General features: G+C 34.9%; 1 protein-coding gene and 1 non-coding gene across 2 annotated transcripts; one reads left to right on the top strand and one right to left on the bottom strand.

Moving 5' to 3' along the window:
* Positions 1-279: 279 nt before the first annotated feature.
* On the top strand, positions 280-386 carry LOC131154658 (small nucleolar RNA R71). Its single transcript, XR_009136574.1, has one exon. It is a non-coding gene; the product is annotated as a small nucleolar RNA R71 (small nucleolar RNA).
* Positions 387-6,672: 6,286 nt separating this feature from the next.
* On the bottom strand, positions 6,673-10,590 carry LOC131153389 (gibberellin 2-beta-dioxygenase 8-like). Its single transcript, XM_058105660.1, has 3 exons — positions 10,116-10,590; positions 8,139-8,460; positions 6,673-7,315 (listed from the first exon to the last, which is right to left on the bottom strand). Exons 1-3 carry the CDS (start codon positions 10,574-10,576, stop codon positions 7,085-7,087), a joined length of 1,014 nt encoding a protein of 337 aa, XP_057961643.1. The 5' UTR covers positions 10,577-10,590; the 3' UTR covers positions 6,673-7,084.
* Between the last annotated feature and the right edge of the window lie 6,908 nt (positions 10,591-17,498).

Here is a 17,498-nt window from a genome sequence, read left to right as displayed (position 1 = left end):
GAAATCTAACCTTTTAGAAATCAGTGCAAGTCTAGTATTTAAATCATCAACTTTTTTTAGTTGGTATTTACCGCCCTCACAAATACATTTTTGCTTTTCAGATCTATCATACAAATCTGAGACATCCCAAGATTGGGCATTTTCAGCCAAATAATCAAAACAATCAAAAGCTTTCTTGGGCTCTTTGTTGAAAACTCCCCATTGTACATGGTTTGTACAAACTGCCTCATTTTTTGCTGCAACCCCTCATAGAAAAAACTAATGACCCTCCAATTCTCATATTCATGGTGAGGACATGCATTTAAAAGGTCTTTGAATCGTTCTCAATAATGATAAAATGTTTCCACATTCTTTTGGCGAAAATTCGTAATTTATCTTTTCAAGGCATTAGTTCTATGCACGGGGAAAACTTTCTTTAAAAACTCGGTTTGCATTTCTTGTCAATTCCCTATGGATCTTGATCTTAAAGAATTCAACCATGCCTTAGTCTTGTCTTTTAAGGAAAATGGAAACAATTTTAATCTTATGACCTCTTCAGTGCATGTTCTATTCATAAATGTGGAGCACACTTCTTCAAACTCTTTGATATGCAAATAGGGGTTTTTAGATTCCATGCCATGAAGGTGTGGTAGTAATGGAATCATCCCGAGTTGAAAATTAAAAACATTTGCATTCAAAGGTTGAATAATGCAAGATGGGGTGCTAGTCCTAACAGGTTGCAAGTATTCTCTAAGGGTCATGTTAGGATTTTTCCTATCATGATTTTCATTTTTAGTCATGATGCTATGAATGTTAGATGATGATTTCAAGTGAAACAGATGCACTCGATGATGAGGTTGATGATTCTGTCATAACCAGTCTAAATATGCTATATCTAGCCCAACTAGACATACAAACTCAACATAAATGAAATAAAATAAAAACATTTTGCAATAAAAAAAACAGATAAAAGAAAACAAGTTGAATGAAAGAAATTAGATTTCACCCAGGTTGTGAATACGTTCACAGCTCTATAAACACCCTCTCGGCAATCAGAATAATACTCTGATAACACCAAACGGTCCCTAACAATGGTGTCAAAAACTCGACTTGTCCTGAAATGTGCTTCCAAGTAAAGAGGTGTCAAGTTGTATCAAAGATAAGTTCAGGATCGTATTCCACAAGGACCACTGATTATTAAAGTATTTATGAAAATTTATTGAAAATATGATGATGTAAAATGCTATGTAAAATTCTTTTTGGGTTTATGAAAACAATAAACAAAATGGGAAGTACTCGAGAAAGTGCTATAATGAGATTGAAATTTTACCAAGATTCAAAAATATAAACTCAATACCGTAGCCAAAAAAAAAAATTAAATTCACTGAAGCAAATTATCAAACACTTCGGTTACAGGTTCAACGTCCATTGCTTCCACCATTTTTACTAGTTTGCTAGGCATTACTTCTCTTCTTGTTAATCCAATCAAGACATTAATAAGATGAAATATGCAAACGTAAGTTCAAGTGGACATGTCAAGTCCAAAAGGAACAAACTAAATACCCTCACTAAGCATCAATCGAAATTCATTTAATACTTAATTGATGAAAATCCTAAATTAAATCAAGATTTTGCTGTGCCTAATGTCAACAACAAAACAAGAAATAAAAGTAAGAGATTTATCAACGATTGTCTTCAAATTTCAGTTTTAACCAAATAAAAGCAAAACAACAACATCAAATGAAGCCTAACAAATCATGGAAAACAACATAATTTGAACCGCAATCCAAGTTGTGAACCTTAACCAACCATGTTTGCAATTCAAACCATCAATAAATCATTACAATAATAAAATAAACGTTAATAAAATTAAAAGAACAAATTAAACCAACAATACATTATTCAAAATAATAAAATAAAAGATAATAAAATTAAAAGAATGAATTAAACCGGCCAACAATACATCATTCAAAACAATAAAATAAATGGACCATAAAAATAAAGAAAAAAAATTAATCCAACAATTAATCATTCATAACAATAAAATAAATGGACAATAAAAATAAATAAATTAAAGGAAAGAGGAAGAGAGGAAGGAGGAAGGAGAAGGGGAGAGGAAGAAATCCCAGCTCTTGGCCAAACCCCACAAGCAGCTGTTGTATCTGTGATGCTGCGCACAACACAAATTTCCGAACTCCACAAGCAGCTGCTGTCCCTGGCTTTGTGGACGGCTGCCCAGCAGCTTCTCTTCACACTCCTCTAATTCCCAAACCCTATTCCCCTTTCCACGGCTACTCCCAGCCTCCTTTAAAACTCTACGGCTGCCCTGGCCTTCATTGCTGCGCCTGGGCTTCACAAAATGCATGGGCCATGCGTGCTACCTCCCATTTCCTGTGCATGGACCCCTTTATTTGCATGGGCAGTGCAACAAGCTGCTGCCCCTAGCCACTTCAATTTGCATGGGCCTGCTTTACAATCCATTATGACTTGCATGAGCCTCCTTTAAAATCCATTATGACTTGTATTCTATTTTATTAGCATGGGCCATGCAAATTCTTCCACACAGCCATCCAATGCTGCCCTTGGAGTACGACCACTCTTGTTTAATTTGTTTGCTGTGTTTTTTTAGCCGAATGTTGCTCGTGTGCTGGCCCACTTGTGTACAGCTGCATGCCTTTCTTTTGCATGTTGCTTTTCGACTGCTTTATTATTCCCCTTTTTGTTTCTCCTTTACTTCCCGAAAATACCCTTCAATAATTAAATCCAAGTGTTCCTAAATTTATGGGCAAAAAATAGGATAATAATCTCAATGTTATCAATTGAACTTCATTTAAAATAATGTGCATAATTTGGGCATTTATCCAATTTACAATAACTAATGAACACATTTAAACACCTAATTATATAATATTTGACACTTAATCATGCATATGAAAGGTGATTGGCCAACCACCTCAATGATGATTAGCCTTTCAACACCCCTACCGGTACTCATTCGAGTAATGGTTACCGCACTTATATATGTGTGTGTCTTCTAATAAGTTGACATTTCGTGAAACCTATTCGGGGGGGACTGAACCCCATGAAGGCTTCATTACTAGTTCTTTAAAAAATAGTTGGAAGTAAAAAAGGAAGGGAAACATTTGGGCTGAACCTATCCCTTTTGGGGTAAGCTACCTAAGTACCTGAGGCCTGGGATCAAGCTTATGTAGTTTAGGAAAAAGATGAGTTTGGGCATTTTGGAAGGAATTCGCCCCAGAGGGGTAATATTTTGGAAGAAAAAAAAAAATATTGTGAGACTATGGGGTTTAAAGTTAGGGTGGTCATGATGAAAATGGGTCTTTAAAAATTATGAAACAAAGCTTGATTTTTAAATAGAGAGAAAATGACCTCATTTCCAGAAACAATTTGGGAAACCCCAATATGGGAGAACCTAAAAGGCATTTGAAGTTGAAAGAGCAGTTTGGGACGAACCCAATCTTGGGAAAACAAAACTAGCATTTGTATTCATGAATGAGGCAACAATCAGTATTATTTTTTGAAAGAGGATTTGTGGGGCTTTGCAAGGAAATCTATCCCATGGTGGTCCCATTACTTTCTTGATTGCAAAAATTTTAGAAATGACACCCATTTTTTATATTTCAAAAAGAACTCAAGAGTGAGTTTGAAAGATCTCGTGAGACCCATGTAGGGAAATTAATTCCATGAGGGTCCCATTACTTCCTTAAGGATAGGATATATATATTTTTAATTTAAAAAAAGGTACCTATTTTTCAATTTCAAAATCATGATAATGAATTTGAAGGGTTTTGCGTGATCCATATGAGGAAATCAATCCAACTAGGTCCCATCACTTCCTCGACGATAGAATTTTTTTTAGAGGCACCTAATTTTCAATTTCAAAATTAGGAGAATGAATTCGGAGGGTTTTGTGGTACCCATGCAAGAAAATCATTCCAATAGGGGTCATATTACTTTCTTCACAATAGGATTTTTTTTTTTAATAAAAAATGATATTCATTTTTCAATTTCAAAATTGAGAGAATAAATTTGAAGGATTTCGTGGGTTTCCCATGGGGTTTCCATTACGTCCTCAACAATAGGAATATATATTTTTTTTAAATGGTACGCAATTTTTTAATTTCAAAATTAAGGGAATGAATTCAGAGGATTTTGTGGGACTCGTGTGGGAAAATCAACCCCACGGGAGTCCAATTACTTCCTCAAAACAAATTTTGAAACTAACTGTCCCAATTTCAAATTACTCATTTTGATAAGGAAATATGACTTGGTTTTTCTTGGAAAGAAAATCCTTAATTTCAAAGAGGTTGTAAATTCCATCAAAGCAAAATAGTTCATTTTTTAAAAACAATTTAAAGAAACAATGTAAAATATGTGGGTTAAAACAATACATGGAGTTCATGAAAAGGGAGATCATGCAAGACAACAGATAATATCCATATGAAACCCTAAGAAAAGGTCTCTCTTTTTTCCTCTAAAAAATGTAAGTCATGCTCATGGGTCTTAAAAGACGATGCAAAATTTTATGTAAAAGATACATTGCTCTTTCAAAACACACTCAAAAAAATAAATTTTTTTAGAAGAAAAGAAACTATTTTATATGTAGCATAAACATATCAAAAGGAGGCATTTTTATAAAAAGAAAAACCTTAAACCTCAATGCTAATGGAAAGTATACGAGAGCAGAGAAAGATGCACTTACCAAGATGTTGGTTCGTTGAGAGAGCCTAACGAAGGAGAGGAGGGACCTCAAGTGAGGGTGCTGGGAGAGTGGGAGAGATGTGGAGAGGGAGCTGGTGAGGGGAGGGAGGTAAGGAGAGGGAGAGGAAGATAAGGGAGAGAGAGAGTTAGTGAGGGAAAGAGATAATGAGAGGAAGAGAGAGTTTCTTAGTGAGAATTTAGGAGAGTAGTCTCCAATCCCATAGCCCCTAGATATATATATTTTAAAGGAGTTTTAGGGCTTTTAGGAGTGTGGGCCTTGGTGGCAAAGTCAAAATAGGAAGTGGGGAGGTGGGAAAAGACCTTTTTTCAAAATTTTCACCAAAAAAATGGAGAAAAGCCATTCAATATTTTGCCAAAACGGGTTTGGAAGGTTGAAGACTGCCCCCCGAGGCAAAATGGTGTCGTTTTTGAGATTTTTTTTCCTATTTATATATATATTTTAAAAATTTTTTGACTTAAAAAACGACACTGTTCAAATAAAGGGGCATGGGCGTGCATGCGCATGCACACAGTCATGCATGCGCATGCACTGCATCTACGCCTTTGCCTTTTTATTTAATTTTATTTCAATGTAAAAAAATGCAGCGTCATTTTCCTGCATGTGTGCATATGATCCGCCACATGTGTGCTCGTGCGGCCACGAGCCAAATGCCTTTGTTTTTCCTTTATTATTATTATTTTGTTTTTTTTTTAAAAATAAACTAAAATAAAATAAAAATCTAAAATTACTAACAAAGCCCCAAAATATATAATAAAATTATATAAATATTTAAATAAATTAGAAAATAAGAGATTTTCTCGGTTTTCATGCCAAAAATCCAAAATTTTTTCGGGTTGCTCTTAGCCATTTCAGAGTGTTTCAAATCACCCGAGACAGTCAAAATTATTCAAAGATAAGCGGAAGCACCCAAAATGGGTTAAGCAATTTTCTCGATTTTCGTGTCAAAAATCCAAAATTTGTCTAGGTCACTCTTAACCCTTTCGAATTGATTCAATCACCGAAAATGATCAAAATTGATCAATAAGGAGTAGAAGTGTCCAAAATGGGTCGGGCAATTTTTTCATTTTTATGTTGAAAATTTTAAATTTTTTCAAGTTGCTTTTAACACTTCTAGACTGCTATGAATCACCTGGGACAGTTGAAATTCGTCAACAAGGAGCAAAAGTGCTTGAAATGGGCAAAGCAATTTTCCTGATTTTGCTGCCAAAAACTTAAAATTTGCTTAGATCGCTCCTAACCCTTTCAGACTGCTTTGAATCACTTGGGATGGTCAAAATTTCGTGCCAAAAATATGAACTTTGATGCAGTTGCTTCTAACCCTTTCAGATTGTTCTAGATTGTCTAAAATAATCAAAATTGGTCAAAGTAGAGCAAAAATGCTTGCAATGGACCGGGCAATTAGGGTCAATCCCGGTGAGGGGTCTAGCTTGTCGCTTGGTTTTGACAGTTCGATTAAGACCAACTACATGGAAACCTTTGTAAAAGATCACAAGGTAAGCATGCAATCTAAACACAGAGACCCTCTCTTTTTCCTATTCTTCTTCTGTTTTACTTATCTTTTAAAACCTTTTAATTAAAGTGTTATAGAGATCCGCTGGAGGCCTCGAGACTTGCCAAGAGCTCACCTTCATTTTGAAGGTATCTAAAGCAGTTGTGAAGTTCCATCAATCATCCACCATACATGTCATTGGTACGAAAAATCTTTGTTAAAAATCTACAAAAGGATTTTCTTATAAATAGAATATTAATTACTAATCACATAATCCCAACTTTAAACACCTTCATTCTTCTCTTTCTTTTACCTTCCTCTTTGCAAAATTTCTAATTCCAAATATTGGATGATGGTGTTTATTATTACTATTGTGCAAATTAACCTATCCCATATTTGTGAGCATGGAATTCAAATTTCAAATGTAGACTTGTCGATTTAGATAAAATGCAATGTAAAATTATACTGAATTTTTTTTCCAAATTCACATAAATTCGAGATTGAGTCTTAAAATCCATACATAAAATATAACTTGCTTTTAACATGCTTTTCAACATACTAGCTAGTTCATTCTTTATGTACATAAATTTTCCTATTTCCTAATTAAGTTGCATTTGCATAACCCATACACACCCTCTTTATTACATATATTGAAAGGAAAGATGCTCTTTATCATGAGCCCATGATATTATAGGCCTCTGTGGTAGTAGTTGCGTGGAGGAGAGGGACAAATGGTCCCATATGTCTACCACCCCCCTATTTCCACTTGGACTTATGGTGATCATAGATCTATGACATACAACATTACTCTAACTGAAAGTATATAAAAGTCCAAATAAACTCATTGGGAATAGGTTGAAGTGGCTAGGTGGTTAAATGAGGAACCTGGGAAGCCCAACTTTGTTACCAAATTTTTTAACATCGTCTTGGACTTGTTGCATGTACTCTCTAAAGCTGAAGTTTCTGTAGATCGAAGGCTCAACGCAACTCCGTATCATCGTGTCATGAGAAGGGCAGAAGAAATATGCTGTGGAGAACCTATCCACTTTCTTGTTAGCAACCACTTTGTGTTCCACACTTTTATATACCCCATTGCTCCAAGCCTATTCATCAATGTCATTTTATGTAATTAAAGACATTATGGACCAAGGTCATTCACAAACACAAATATATTAATATGATAGTGTTGGGTCTCTTTAGAATCTTAACTAATTTGTCGAGATAATGTGTCAATCCCTCTATTTTTCTCTACTTAAATACTAAGATATTATTTAAATTTAAAATGCATTAGTCACCGAAACTCAAGCCCTAATGTTTAACCAAGGAAAAATCCTTAGGTATACCAACCTAGATGTATGCGCATGCATGTACATGAGAGAGAGAGAGAGAGAGAGAGAGAGAGAGAGAGAGAGAGTAAAATGTATGAGATTAATTATTTTTATGCCTTAATCATATTTAGCAGAATAATTTACCACTTTCCACTGCATCTTCTTAGCCTATGTTTGGTGCAATAGAAGTGTGGCAAGAGTGTCCAAGAAGGATTGTGAACCTTAACTCTTTTACATGGTATAGGGCTGATTAATCCTTGTTTCCTCCTCTTCCCCTCACCAACCAGTAGTGGATTAGCAGTATTATAAAAAAAATAAAAAAAAAATAAAAAAATTGGACTATCATCTACTCCCATTTATTTTTTCATGTTATTCTTTTTGTTAAGGGCACTGTGATCTTTCAATATTAGAATGCTTATCCTATTTTTCTATAAAGTACAATTTAAACATATGACATGATAATTTTATTTGCAACCCAAATCTTGTAAACTTCAACCTTGAAACATGCTACCCTTAAATACTAAGTTCTTATCATACTTGAAAATTCATAACCACTTAATATTCAAACCATGATGATGCAAGCTAGGGGATTAAATACCTGAAACAAGTCACCAATGTTGATAACAAGGGCTTGGGGATTTGGTTTAACAGCAATCCATTTCCCATCTTTGACAAGTTGCAATCCCCCAATTTGATCCTGGTTTAGCACAGTGAGGAAGTCACTATCAGTGTGGGGCACTAGCCCATGCACTTTAGAAGACATGGGACACGGTGGGTATCTATTCATTCTTATGTAGCAAGCATTGGGAGAACAATTCTCTTCAAAGAAAGATCCATCTTGACCCATTTTGTCTGCTAGTATTTCTGCTAATCTTTGTGCAAGATTCGATGCAACTATAGCAAATTGTTCTATTATCAAGCTGAATACAAACCAAAAAATAATTTTAATTTCTAAATTACACACTATACATATGCCCTACAATCTAAGCAGAGATGGAAATAATGGGGATAAATAGAAGTTTAAAATTTAAGATATTTTATTATCAAGGGATGGTGGGTGTTATAGTGATTATGCAAAGTTCAAATTTAAAATTATTTTATTTTTTATTTTTTTAGAATAATATAAGTTGTAGCAAAGATAATGGAGGGTTTTAAAATTGAAATTATTTTGTGAAATTACTTGTGCATCTCCATTTGAAAATGTTATTATTAAATTATAAGTTCTAAAACTGAGGAATAGAGGACATTTCAAGAACAATGAAGGAAAAAATACAAGTTGAATCTTTCTGCATTGTTCTTATTTAATGCATTAGTATAGTAATTTACATATAATTTATACCCGAAGCATATTATTAAATACCTATACACTAACATACATGCATATATATATATATATATATATATATATATATATATATACACACACACACATACATACATACATATATATGTTGCGTGCTTTATAATAGATCATTTGATCGTTATCAATTTGGATCTGCAACTAGGTTCTCTCTAATAAAAAAAAAATATCGTATTAAAAGTAGCTTCTAATTTGGATGACTGATTAAGCATTTCATGTTTGAAATTCAATCGTGTGGGTATGTATATATCACTGTATTCCATCATCTTATTTCATAATTTTTTAAAATATATTTTTAAAAAATAAATAAAATTTAAGAATGTTTTTGAATAAAAAATTAATGACTACATCCATAAATTAGCATATCAGATGAAGAATATATAACTAAGTATGATGAGTCTTATTAAATAACGTGGGAGAGTAGTCTAGATAGCAGGGGCCCATTTGGCACGGCAGGGTGAGCTGGAATAATGCCAGCAGCGGCCAGCAGGCTTTAAAAAGGCTGTTTCCAGCTCATGTGACACGTGACATAGGACGATGACATGGCAGTACTGCTGTCCCTGTCAGTGTCAGATGGCATTTAATAATGCAGGCCACGTAGTACATAGAAGATCAGAAAGAGCTGAAAAGATGCATGCAGAAGTGCACATACATAATCGGATTGGAGAATCGGGGCAGGACGTTCTGGCCTCTCTCTGCCAATTGCCAACACGTGCATGGCCAGCTACTCCTCCCCAAACATTTCAATGTGAACCCAAGCTGGCCCTTCTTCCGTGGACTTAATTTTCTTGTATATAATAATTATTATTATCAAACGTGACCCCCAACTTATTTTATTTTTTTCTTTTTACTTTTAATTTATTGGTTGAAGATCAAAATTGGCCAATGGGATTTTCTAATGAGAAGTAATTTTTTAATAACTGTAGTTTGGTGTGTACCTAAATTACAATTTTATGGTTAAAAATAGTAAATTTTTGCTTACTATACATAAATTAATAATGACAATAATAATAAAATAATAATGTACTTTTTAATTAAATATTTTTAGAAATTTTTCAAAGCAAAGTCAATGATTAAAAAATTATTAAATCAGGATAACAATAAAAGTTCCTCCATCTTGTAAATTAGTCAAACACATATAAGGTGTACCATTGGCTATGGAAAAAATAAATAAATAAAAAATATAAATAAATAAAATTATAATTTATAACTAACCTGAGAGTGCTGAAGCCACCGGAAGCCGAAATATCAGCATGAATATCGGTGAGGGGAACATGAAAGGCTTCCAACCACGACAACTGCTGGAGGCAGGTCGCCGTCGGCCCGCCCCACCGGTATCTTCCGGCGGAGAAGTTCTGGACCTTGTCCTCCGTCTTCACCCGAAACGGCTGCTTGAACAGCTTCTCCTGCTCTGTCCTCATCCTTTTCAGAATCTCGCCGGAGATCCCGTGGTTCACTATCTGAAAGAAACCCCATTCTCGCGCAGCTCTGGCTATCTCTCTCTTGCACTCCTCTCTCTCCGCTTCTCCTTGGCTCAGACGGGCCAGATCGATCAGCGGCAGCTCACGTTCGTCCACGGCGGCACTGGCACCAACGACGACCGGGTGGCCGTTGATGGAGCTCTTCCTCAAGAGGGTGTTGTAGGTGTTTTGGAGTGGTGGGTCGACGGTGTCCATTCTTTGCAGCTGCTGGCTCCAACCCGATAAAAACAACATACGTATTTAAAAAAAAAAAAAAAATAACAACAACAATACAAACTATCTCAGTTTTTTTTTTTTTTTGTTTTTGTTTTTTTTAAAGAAAAGATAAAATTTATTAAAAGAATGACAATCAAATGGCTTAAATAGTTCCAAGCAGAAGAAAAAGATAAAGAGGGGAGAGATAAGCAAAATCACCCTCCGAAATTAGAGCTAAATACAGGAAAAATCTTCCCTCCATTATTTTATTTTAATTAATATTATATTTTATACATTAGTTTTAAAAAAATATTTTTGCAAAATATTGATTAAGTGGTATAATATAAATATTTGTTATTGGTAAACGTATATTTTATATTTTTATGTTTACTTTGTTGGAAATTTTGTACAAATATAAACAATAAACTTATACATAAATGGATTTTCCCGATCATTTAAGGAGATTTAATTTTTATATAATATTTTGGCTTAATCAATGAAGTGAAATAAAAGAATTTCTCTTTACTTATCTCTCCTAAGATATCAATGAACAACTAAATTTGAATTGTATAACTCTCTCTAATTTTACACAAATAAAAAAGTCCAAAACTCCATAAAAATACCTCTCTTTGGTTGTAAAACTTTGTAGACTTGAATTGAAGATGATTGAATCAGATTGATAAGATGATATGCTAAGAATAATATGAAAATATTTGTGTGTGGGTACTATTAATGTCTTAGGACTCTATTTATAGACACAAGATTTTTCATTATTCATGCACTTTGTAAATAAAATGTATTTAGAATAAAAATACACACATATCTAAGCTCAAGGTATTCTTACTCTATTAGTATTATGAATTTAATACCTTTTGGAGCTATTGTATCCTTGATTTCCTCCTTAATGAAAATTTATTAATTTACCATTTTAAGAATATTATGAATCTATCAAATTCATGAAAAATGACTAAATTAAATATAGATAATGTATCTATGTTTAAGATATACTAAAGTAATATTTTGAATTTATGAAATATCTTTTAGAGATGATGTATCCTTACGTACAGCTAAGACTCAAGAACTTAAATTCATGAATGAATAACTAAATAAAATAAAGATACATATCTAAGTTCAAGGTACACTCGTTTAATCAATATTAATTTCAAATTTATTAAATTCATGAATGGATGATTTATGCAATCAAATACAAATACAGGTCATGTGACAAGTTACATACCCTTTTTGAAGATACATTTATCAATATTTATAAATTAATAATATTAAAATATACTTAATCTTGAGATCAAAATTTATATTAAAAAAAGTTATTGAAATTGTTTTTAAAAATTTAAATTTAAAATTATTGTACTAATTATTTATTGATGTGAATGGTGTATTCCCAAGAGAAGGGGGGGGGGGGGTGAATTAGGTATTTAAAAAATTTTCCTAAGTTAGGTGTGTTCAATTTTAAACCACAGCCAGTATTTCACAATCTAAGGTCTATCTAAGCAATTACCAATTCCACAGATATTGAGATATGCAAATATTTATATCATACATAGCAGTTATTTTTATCGAACTTCAGCCAATCCAGCCTATGTCCCTACCTTAAGCTAACCAGCAAGAGAATTCCACAATTCGCTCACTTAACTAGGCGGAGCGATGCCGTTTACAATACTCCTTATGAGGCGGAGTCTCCTCGGTTGACTTATGGGCGAAGCCAAACCTTGACACCTTACAAGTCGGTGCATACCTAGCTTAATTACCTAGGTTGAGCCAAACTGGTTCTCCTTATGAGGTAGAGTCTCCTAAGTTCACTTACCAGGCGGAACCAAACCTCTCCTTATGGGGCGGAGTCTCCCCAACTCACCAAACCAAGCTAGAGCCAAACTGGTACACCAGACAAGATGTTGTATTCCTCTTTAGGCCACACCTAGAATACAAGGATATTAACTTTTTTGTACAAATATGAATTCTTCTACAAAAGTAGAGAAGTACAAATTGAAACTTTAAATGCACTCTCAGATGATATGAAATAAGCTTAGTAGAGTATGTTGGAATTGGTGTATTCCCAAAAGGGGGGTGAATTGGGTATTTAAAATTTGGTCCTAGGTATATCCAAATCAGCAGCAGTAATACTCAACTTAGGGTCTGTTTATATACTCATAAACCCAAACGCACAGATAAATGAAAGATGTGGAAATTAAATCATGCGTAGTATTCAAACAATAACATAAATGTGCAAGAATATAAATTGTGGAAATATAAAACTGGGCACACACGATATGTTATTGGGGTTCGACCAATACTGCCTACGTGGCCGCCTCACCTCCTAAGTTAGAGGATTACCACTATTGCTCACTTAACAGGTGCAGCCGCACCGTTTACAACTAGGTCAATTAATGGGTCTGGCCTCAACCTACAACTACACCTTATCAGGATGGTGCACCCAACTTTTCGAACCGGGTCAAATCCAATTCAGGACTTTTACCAAGGCAAGTCTCCTTCTTCAGGCCCACGCCTGGACTACAATAGTCAATATGAGATTACGTATAATTTAAATGCTTCTCCAATAAGCAGATATATACCGATATCAATCAATGCACAACACACAGATATGAACTATAAGCTCAGTGCTACAGAAGTGTAATCACACTCAATCTAATGTCAATAGGCAATCAAGTGCAAGAGTGTATTCTCAAACTATCTTTTAAACAATATAACAACATACCTCAATCACAAGTAGGGTTTCAAAGATATCCAAATATAATAATCATATATCTCAAAAATGATTTTTGAAAATATTATGCACAATAAATAATTGAGTATAAGCTTATAAAAAGTATTTTACTTCACAAATCACAATACAAGCTTAGGAGTTTTGTAATACAAATTCTAAGACTCTCAAGCTACCAAACTTTCCCAAACAATAGATTTATCAATTAAATCGGGGAGAAAAACTTTGGGCTAAACTCTCAATTGAAAAGCAATCACACAATCAAAACAATGAGAGTTATAACTTTTTAGGATCTCTCAAGATATACTCACTTAAAAAGATATTGCAAGGGAATAATGAAAGGATAAGTATTTGGCTTAGTATATGAAGAAAAGGTGTAATGCCCCGAACCTGCCACGTGGGGCTCCGAGTGTTATGAGACCAACCACATTTCTCTGACACCATTCATGCAACAGAACTTAATTAAACAGCGTCAAACAAAATATCAGATTTCTATATTTACATATGCAAACCCATAAAAAGGAACATCCATATTCCATATTACATAACCAGGACAAAATATTAAACACGGTCTATACACATATCCGTTCTTTTATTTACTCACAAAACTACTTCGCCCGGGAGATTTCTAAGCTCGATCACCGGGAAAACCTGAAAAGATTAAATATTCGCTAGGATGAGACACCTTTTAGTAAGGAAGAAATAAGTTTCAACAGTGTGTGGCTGAAGTGTTTAATATATAATTACAAAGTATACATACAATTGTATATCACCAACAATAGCAGCAGATAAAATGCATTCTTAACCACATTATTGTCGATTTCTCTCTCACCTAATCACATACACACATACATAATTATTTTTTTAATGATAATTCCCAAGAATAGGGAAGTCTACCCGTCCATACAAGTATATTCCCTCTGCTCTAGTGTAATGCCAGGGAACTCACCTTTCTTAGTAAGCCTTCGGGTTATGTATTTAGGTAAAGTTTTTGAGAATAGGGAAGGTCACCCGCCCATAAAAGTGGTATCCCTTCGCTCTGGTATCCATAGATAATTACCAGAGCACTCACCTTCCTTAGCAAGCCCTCGGGCGGAGTATTCTTCTTTACTATAAATACCTAAGTAATTTAAAGTTACTCTAAGCCGATATACCCCTCTGTATACCATTTTCAATGATCGCAACTCTATCTACAACCTCCGTAAATGTCTAAGCTCCAAATCCAATCACCTGATTAAATAAGTTCTGCCTCAGTACTTCTTCAAACTTCCTTACCATTTTCTTTTCATTAGGTGCTAGATGTGGAGGAAACGCAACAACTCGATAAACTGAACCACGTACTGAGATACGGTCATCTGCCCCTGTACCAGATGCATAAACTCTGCTGCCTTCGCACTCCGAATGATAGCAAGGAAATACCACTTGAAGAACAGCTCCTTGAATTGATCCCACATCATTGGCACTGGAACCGGCCTCTCCACCTCTATCAGTCGCGCTGATCTTCACCAGCGCTTTGCCTCCCTTGTCAGCTTATATGTTGCAAATACTACCTTCTACTCATCCGAACAAGGAAGCACTGACAACGTCTCTTCGATGTCCTGGACCCAATTCTCAACTACAATCGGGTCATCTCCTCCAGCAAAGGATGGGAGCTTTGTACGCGTAAACTGCTCGATGGAACAGCCACGCTCCCCAGAGCTCCTGGCCATCTCAACCATCACCTAATGGGTGACACTGCGTAATACTGCGTCGGTATCTCCTCCCATGCTGGATGGTCCTGTCCTGTTCTCCCCAGCATTCGTACCACTACTTCCCGGGTCCATCTTGAAACAAGAAACACACTTAAACACCTTATCTTCTACATAGACCTATCCTATACCAATTCAAAATTAACTACCTTTCCTAACCTTAACTTAATATCCAGTTCTATCACCTAGACACACGACTAGACAATAGTTTACTATGGTTTTCCTGAAATCGTCACCCTAGGAAAATCATAGAATCCACCACGGTAATCCTATACCCAGGCCACAGAACAAACCTCAAATCCTTCCCTATACTTTGGTATTGCTTCCACTACACTCTAAAGTCTACAAAACTTAGCAATCTAGGCTTTGATACCAACTTGTAACGACCTGCTATTTAACTAGGGTTTTTTTTTTTTTTTTTTTTAATACTATAACACTTATAATGCTCTAATACCAAACTGTCAACCTAAGTAGCAAGAAGCTGAATTCATATAACCATATCCAAAATATACAATACCAGAGTGCTAAAATATTCCCAAAATATACATGTACGACTATTCCCCAAAATACCCTTAACAGGGCTAGGGTTATACAAAAATACTCCAAAAACATACTCACTCTCTACTGACAGGGTAGTACTGAGGCCTTTCTATCTACGAGCCTGATCTGCTTGCCTACCTAGATTACCTAAAAAATATTAAAGTAACGGGATGAGTCAACGCTCAGTAAGACGAAATTTGCTATTGCTAGTGTGTGGCAAATGAGTTACAATACTATAAAAATATATTACTATATAATCACGTATCACTGAATCTGTAAAATACAATACCAGTAATATAAACCATCACCTTTTTCTTGTTGTTTAACATTTCTGTACTTTAGGTTTCTACTCAAAATACTTCTACTATATATATATTTTTTTCTGTCTCTACAAATCTGTATAAGTAATAACTGAAAACTTCCTTGTGGATAGTTGTGTGTCATGATTTAACCCTTCATGACAGGGTTGTGCGGCCCGTAGGTGGGATCTACCTTGGTTGGCCGACTAGGATAAACCACTATACTCCATCAGTCTGATCAGCCCTCCTCAACCCATATCTGATGGGGAGCCTGTCCACTTGTGAGCTCTATACGATCAACTGTTATACCTCGTATTATCTGAATAGGTGGTTGCACTCTATATACTATATATAGGAACGGCACTATGTTTTGTAATGTATAATGGTCTAACAGGGTCTGATACTATATAATACATCTCTATATACTGTTTTACCATGATTCTGTAATAACTGTATAAACCATGACGCTGTGATAAACTGTATCTGTATCAACTGTATTTTCTGAAATAAATAATAAAACTATATGTCATGGTACTGTAATCTATATCTGTATCAACTGTATGATCATGGTATTCTGTAATTACTATAAAATATATTCACTTTTTGTATATTCTGTAAAACATAGCTCTAAAAAATACTGTAAAGCATGTCTTTGTACTATATTTATATTCTCAAGCCACACAGTAATTTAAAGCATATTATACATAATGAATAAACTGTATTAATTCCTACTGTGAATAATAATATGGTATAAATAAATATATAAACTATACTGAAAATCATACTAAATTTGCCTAGCATAGCATATTTCCCTTACTTGACTATTAAAAAGTCCTTGTCGTATACCGGTCCTACCCCCGTAGGGTTTCCTACACGACACCCTGAGAACAACATTCGCCAAAATAAAATATCAATATTTCTTTGCATACATCATTTTCTACAACTGCTAGAAGGCCAAAAATTGGCTAAAAGGCCTTACCTTGAAACTGGGAAAAATTTGACTCGATCCCACCGACGATCCGTCCCAGCAGACTTGAAGAGAACTTCACCAAGAGTGTCGTGGTGGCCTCAGATCATCAATCTGGCGACTGACGGGGCTGAAATTGAAGAGAAATGGAGGTAGAGTCGTAGGAGAGAGAGAGAGAAGAGGGTTTCAGTGAGATTTCTGCGCAAGAAAATGAGTTTAGCACTGCTTATATTGTGGGATTCGTCGACGAGTACTGTAGAAAGTTCGTCGACGAACCTACACTCTTGTCGACGAATTTCAGACTTCCAAAAATCCTTCTCGATATCTTCTCGTCAACGAAACGGGACTTCGTCGACGAGATCCTGAAGAACCCTCGTCGACAAAACCCCAGTGTTCGTCGACGAGGCCTAGGAAATTTCTTGGAATTATCACCTCCAAAATGCAATGTTTTCGATGAACGCGAAGCGATCGTCGATGAAGTCTATTACCTCTTTCTGTTACTGTTTTCATTTTCCTCCTCTTTATTATTTAAATATCATTATTCTTCGGGTCGTTACAATCCACATAGGATAATTTATACAATTTTCATTCACACCCACATGGGGTTTATATCCACACAGAATACAATGTC

The sequence above is a fragment of the Malania oleifera genome, chromosome 4 (genome assembly GCF_029873635.1).
Source record: "Malania oleifera isolate guangnan ecotype guangnan chromosome 4, ASM2987363v1, whole genome shotgun sequence".
NCBI classification, from domain to species: Eukaryota; Viridiplantae; Streptophyta; class Magnoliopsida; order Santalales; family Ximeniaceae; genus Malania; species Malania oleifera.
Note: the sequence above shows the minus strand (reverse complement) of the source record. Positions and strands in the feature narration are given on the sequence as shown.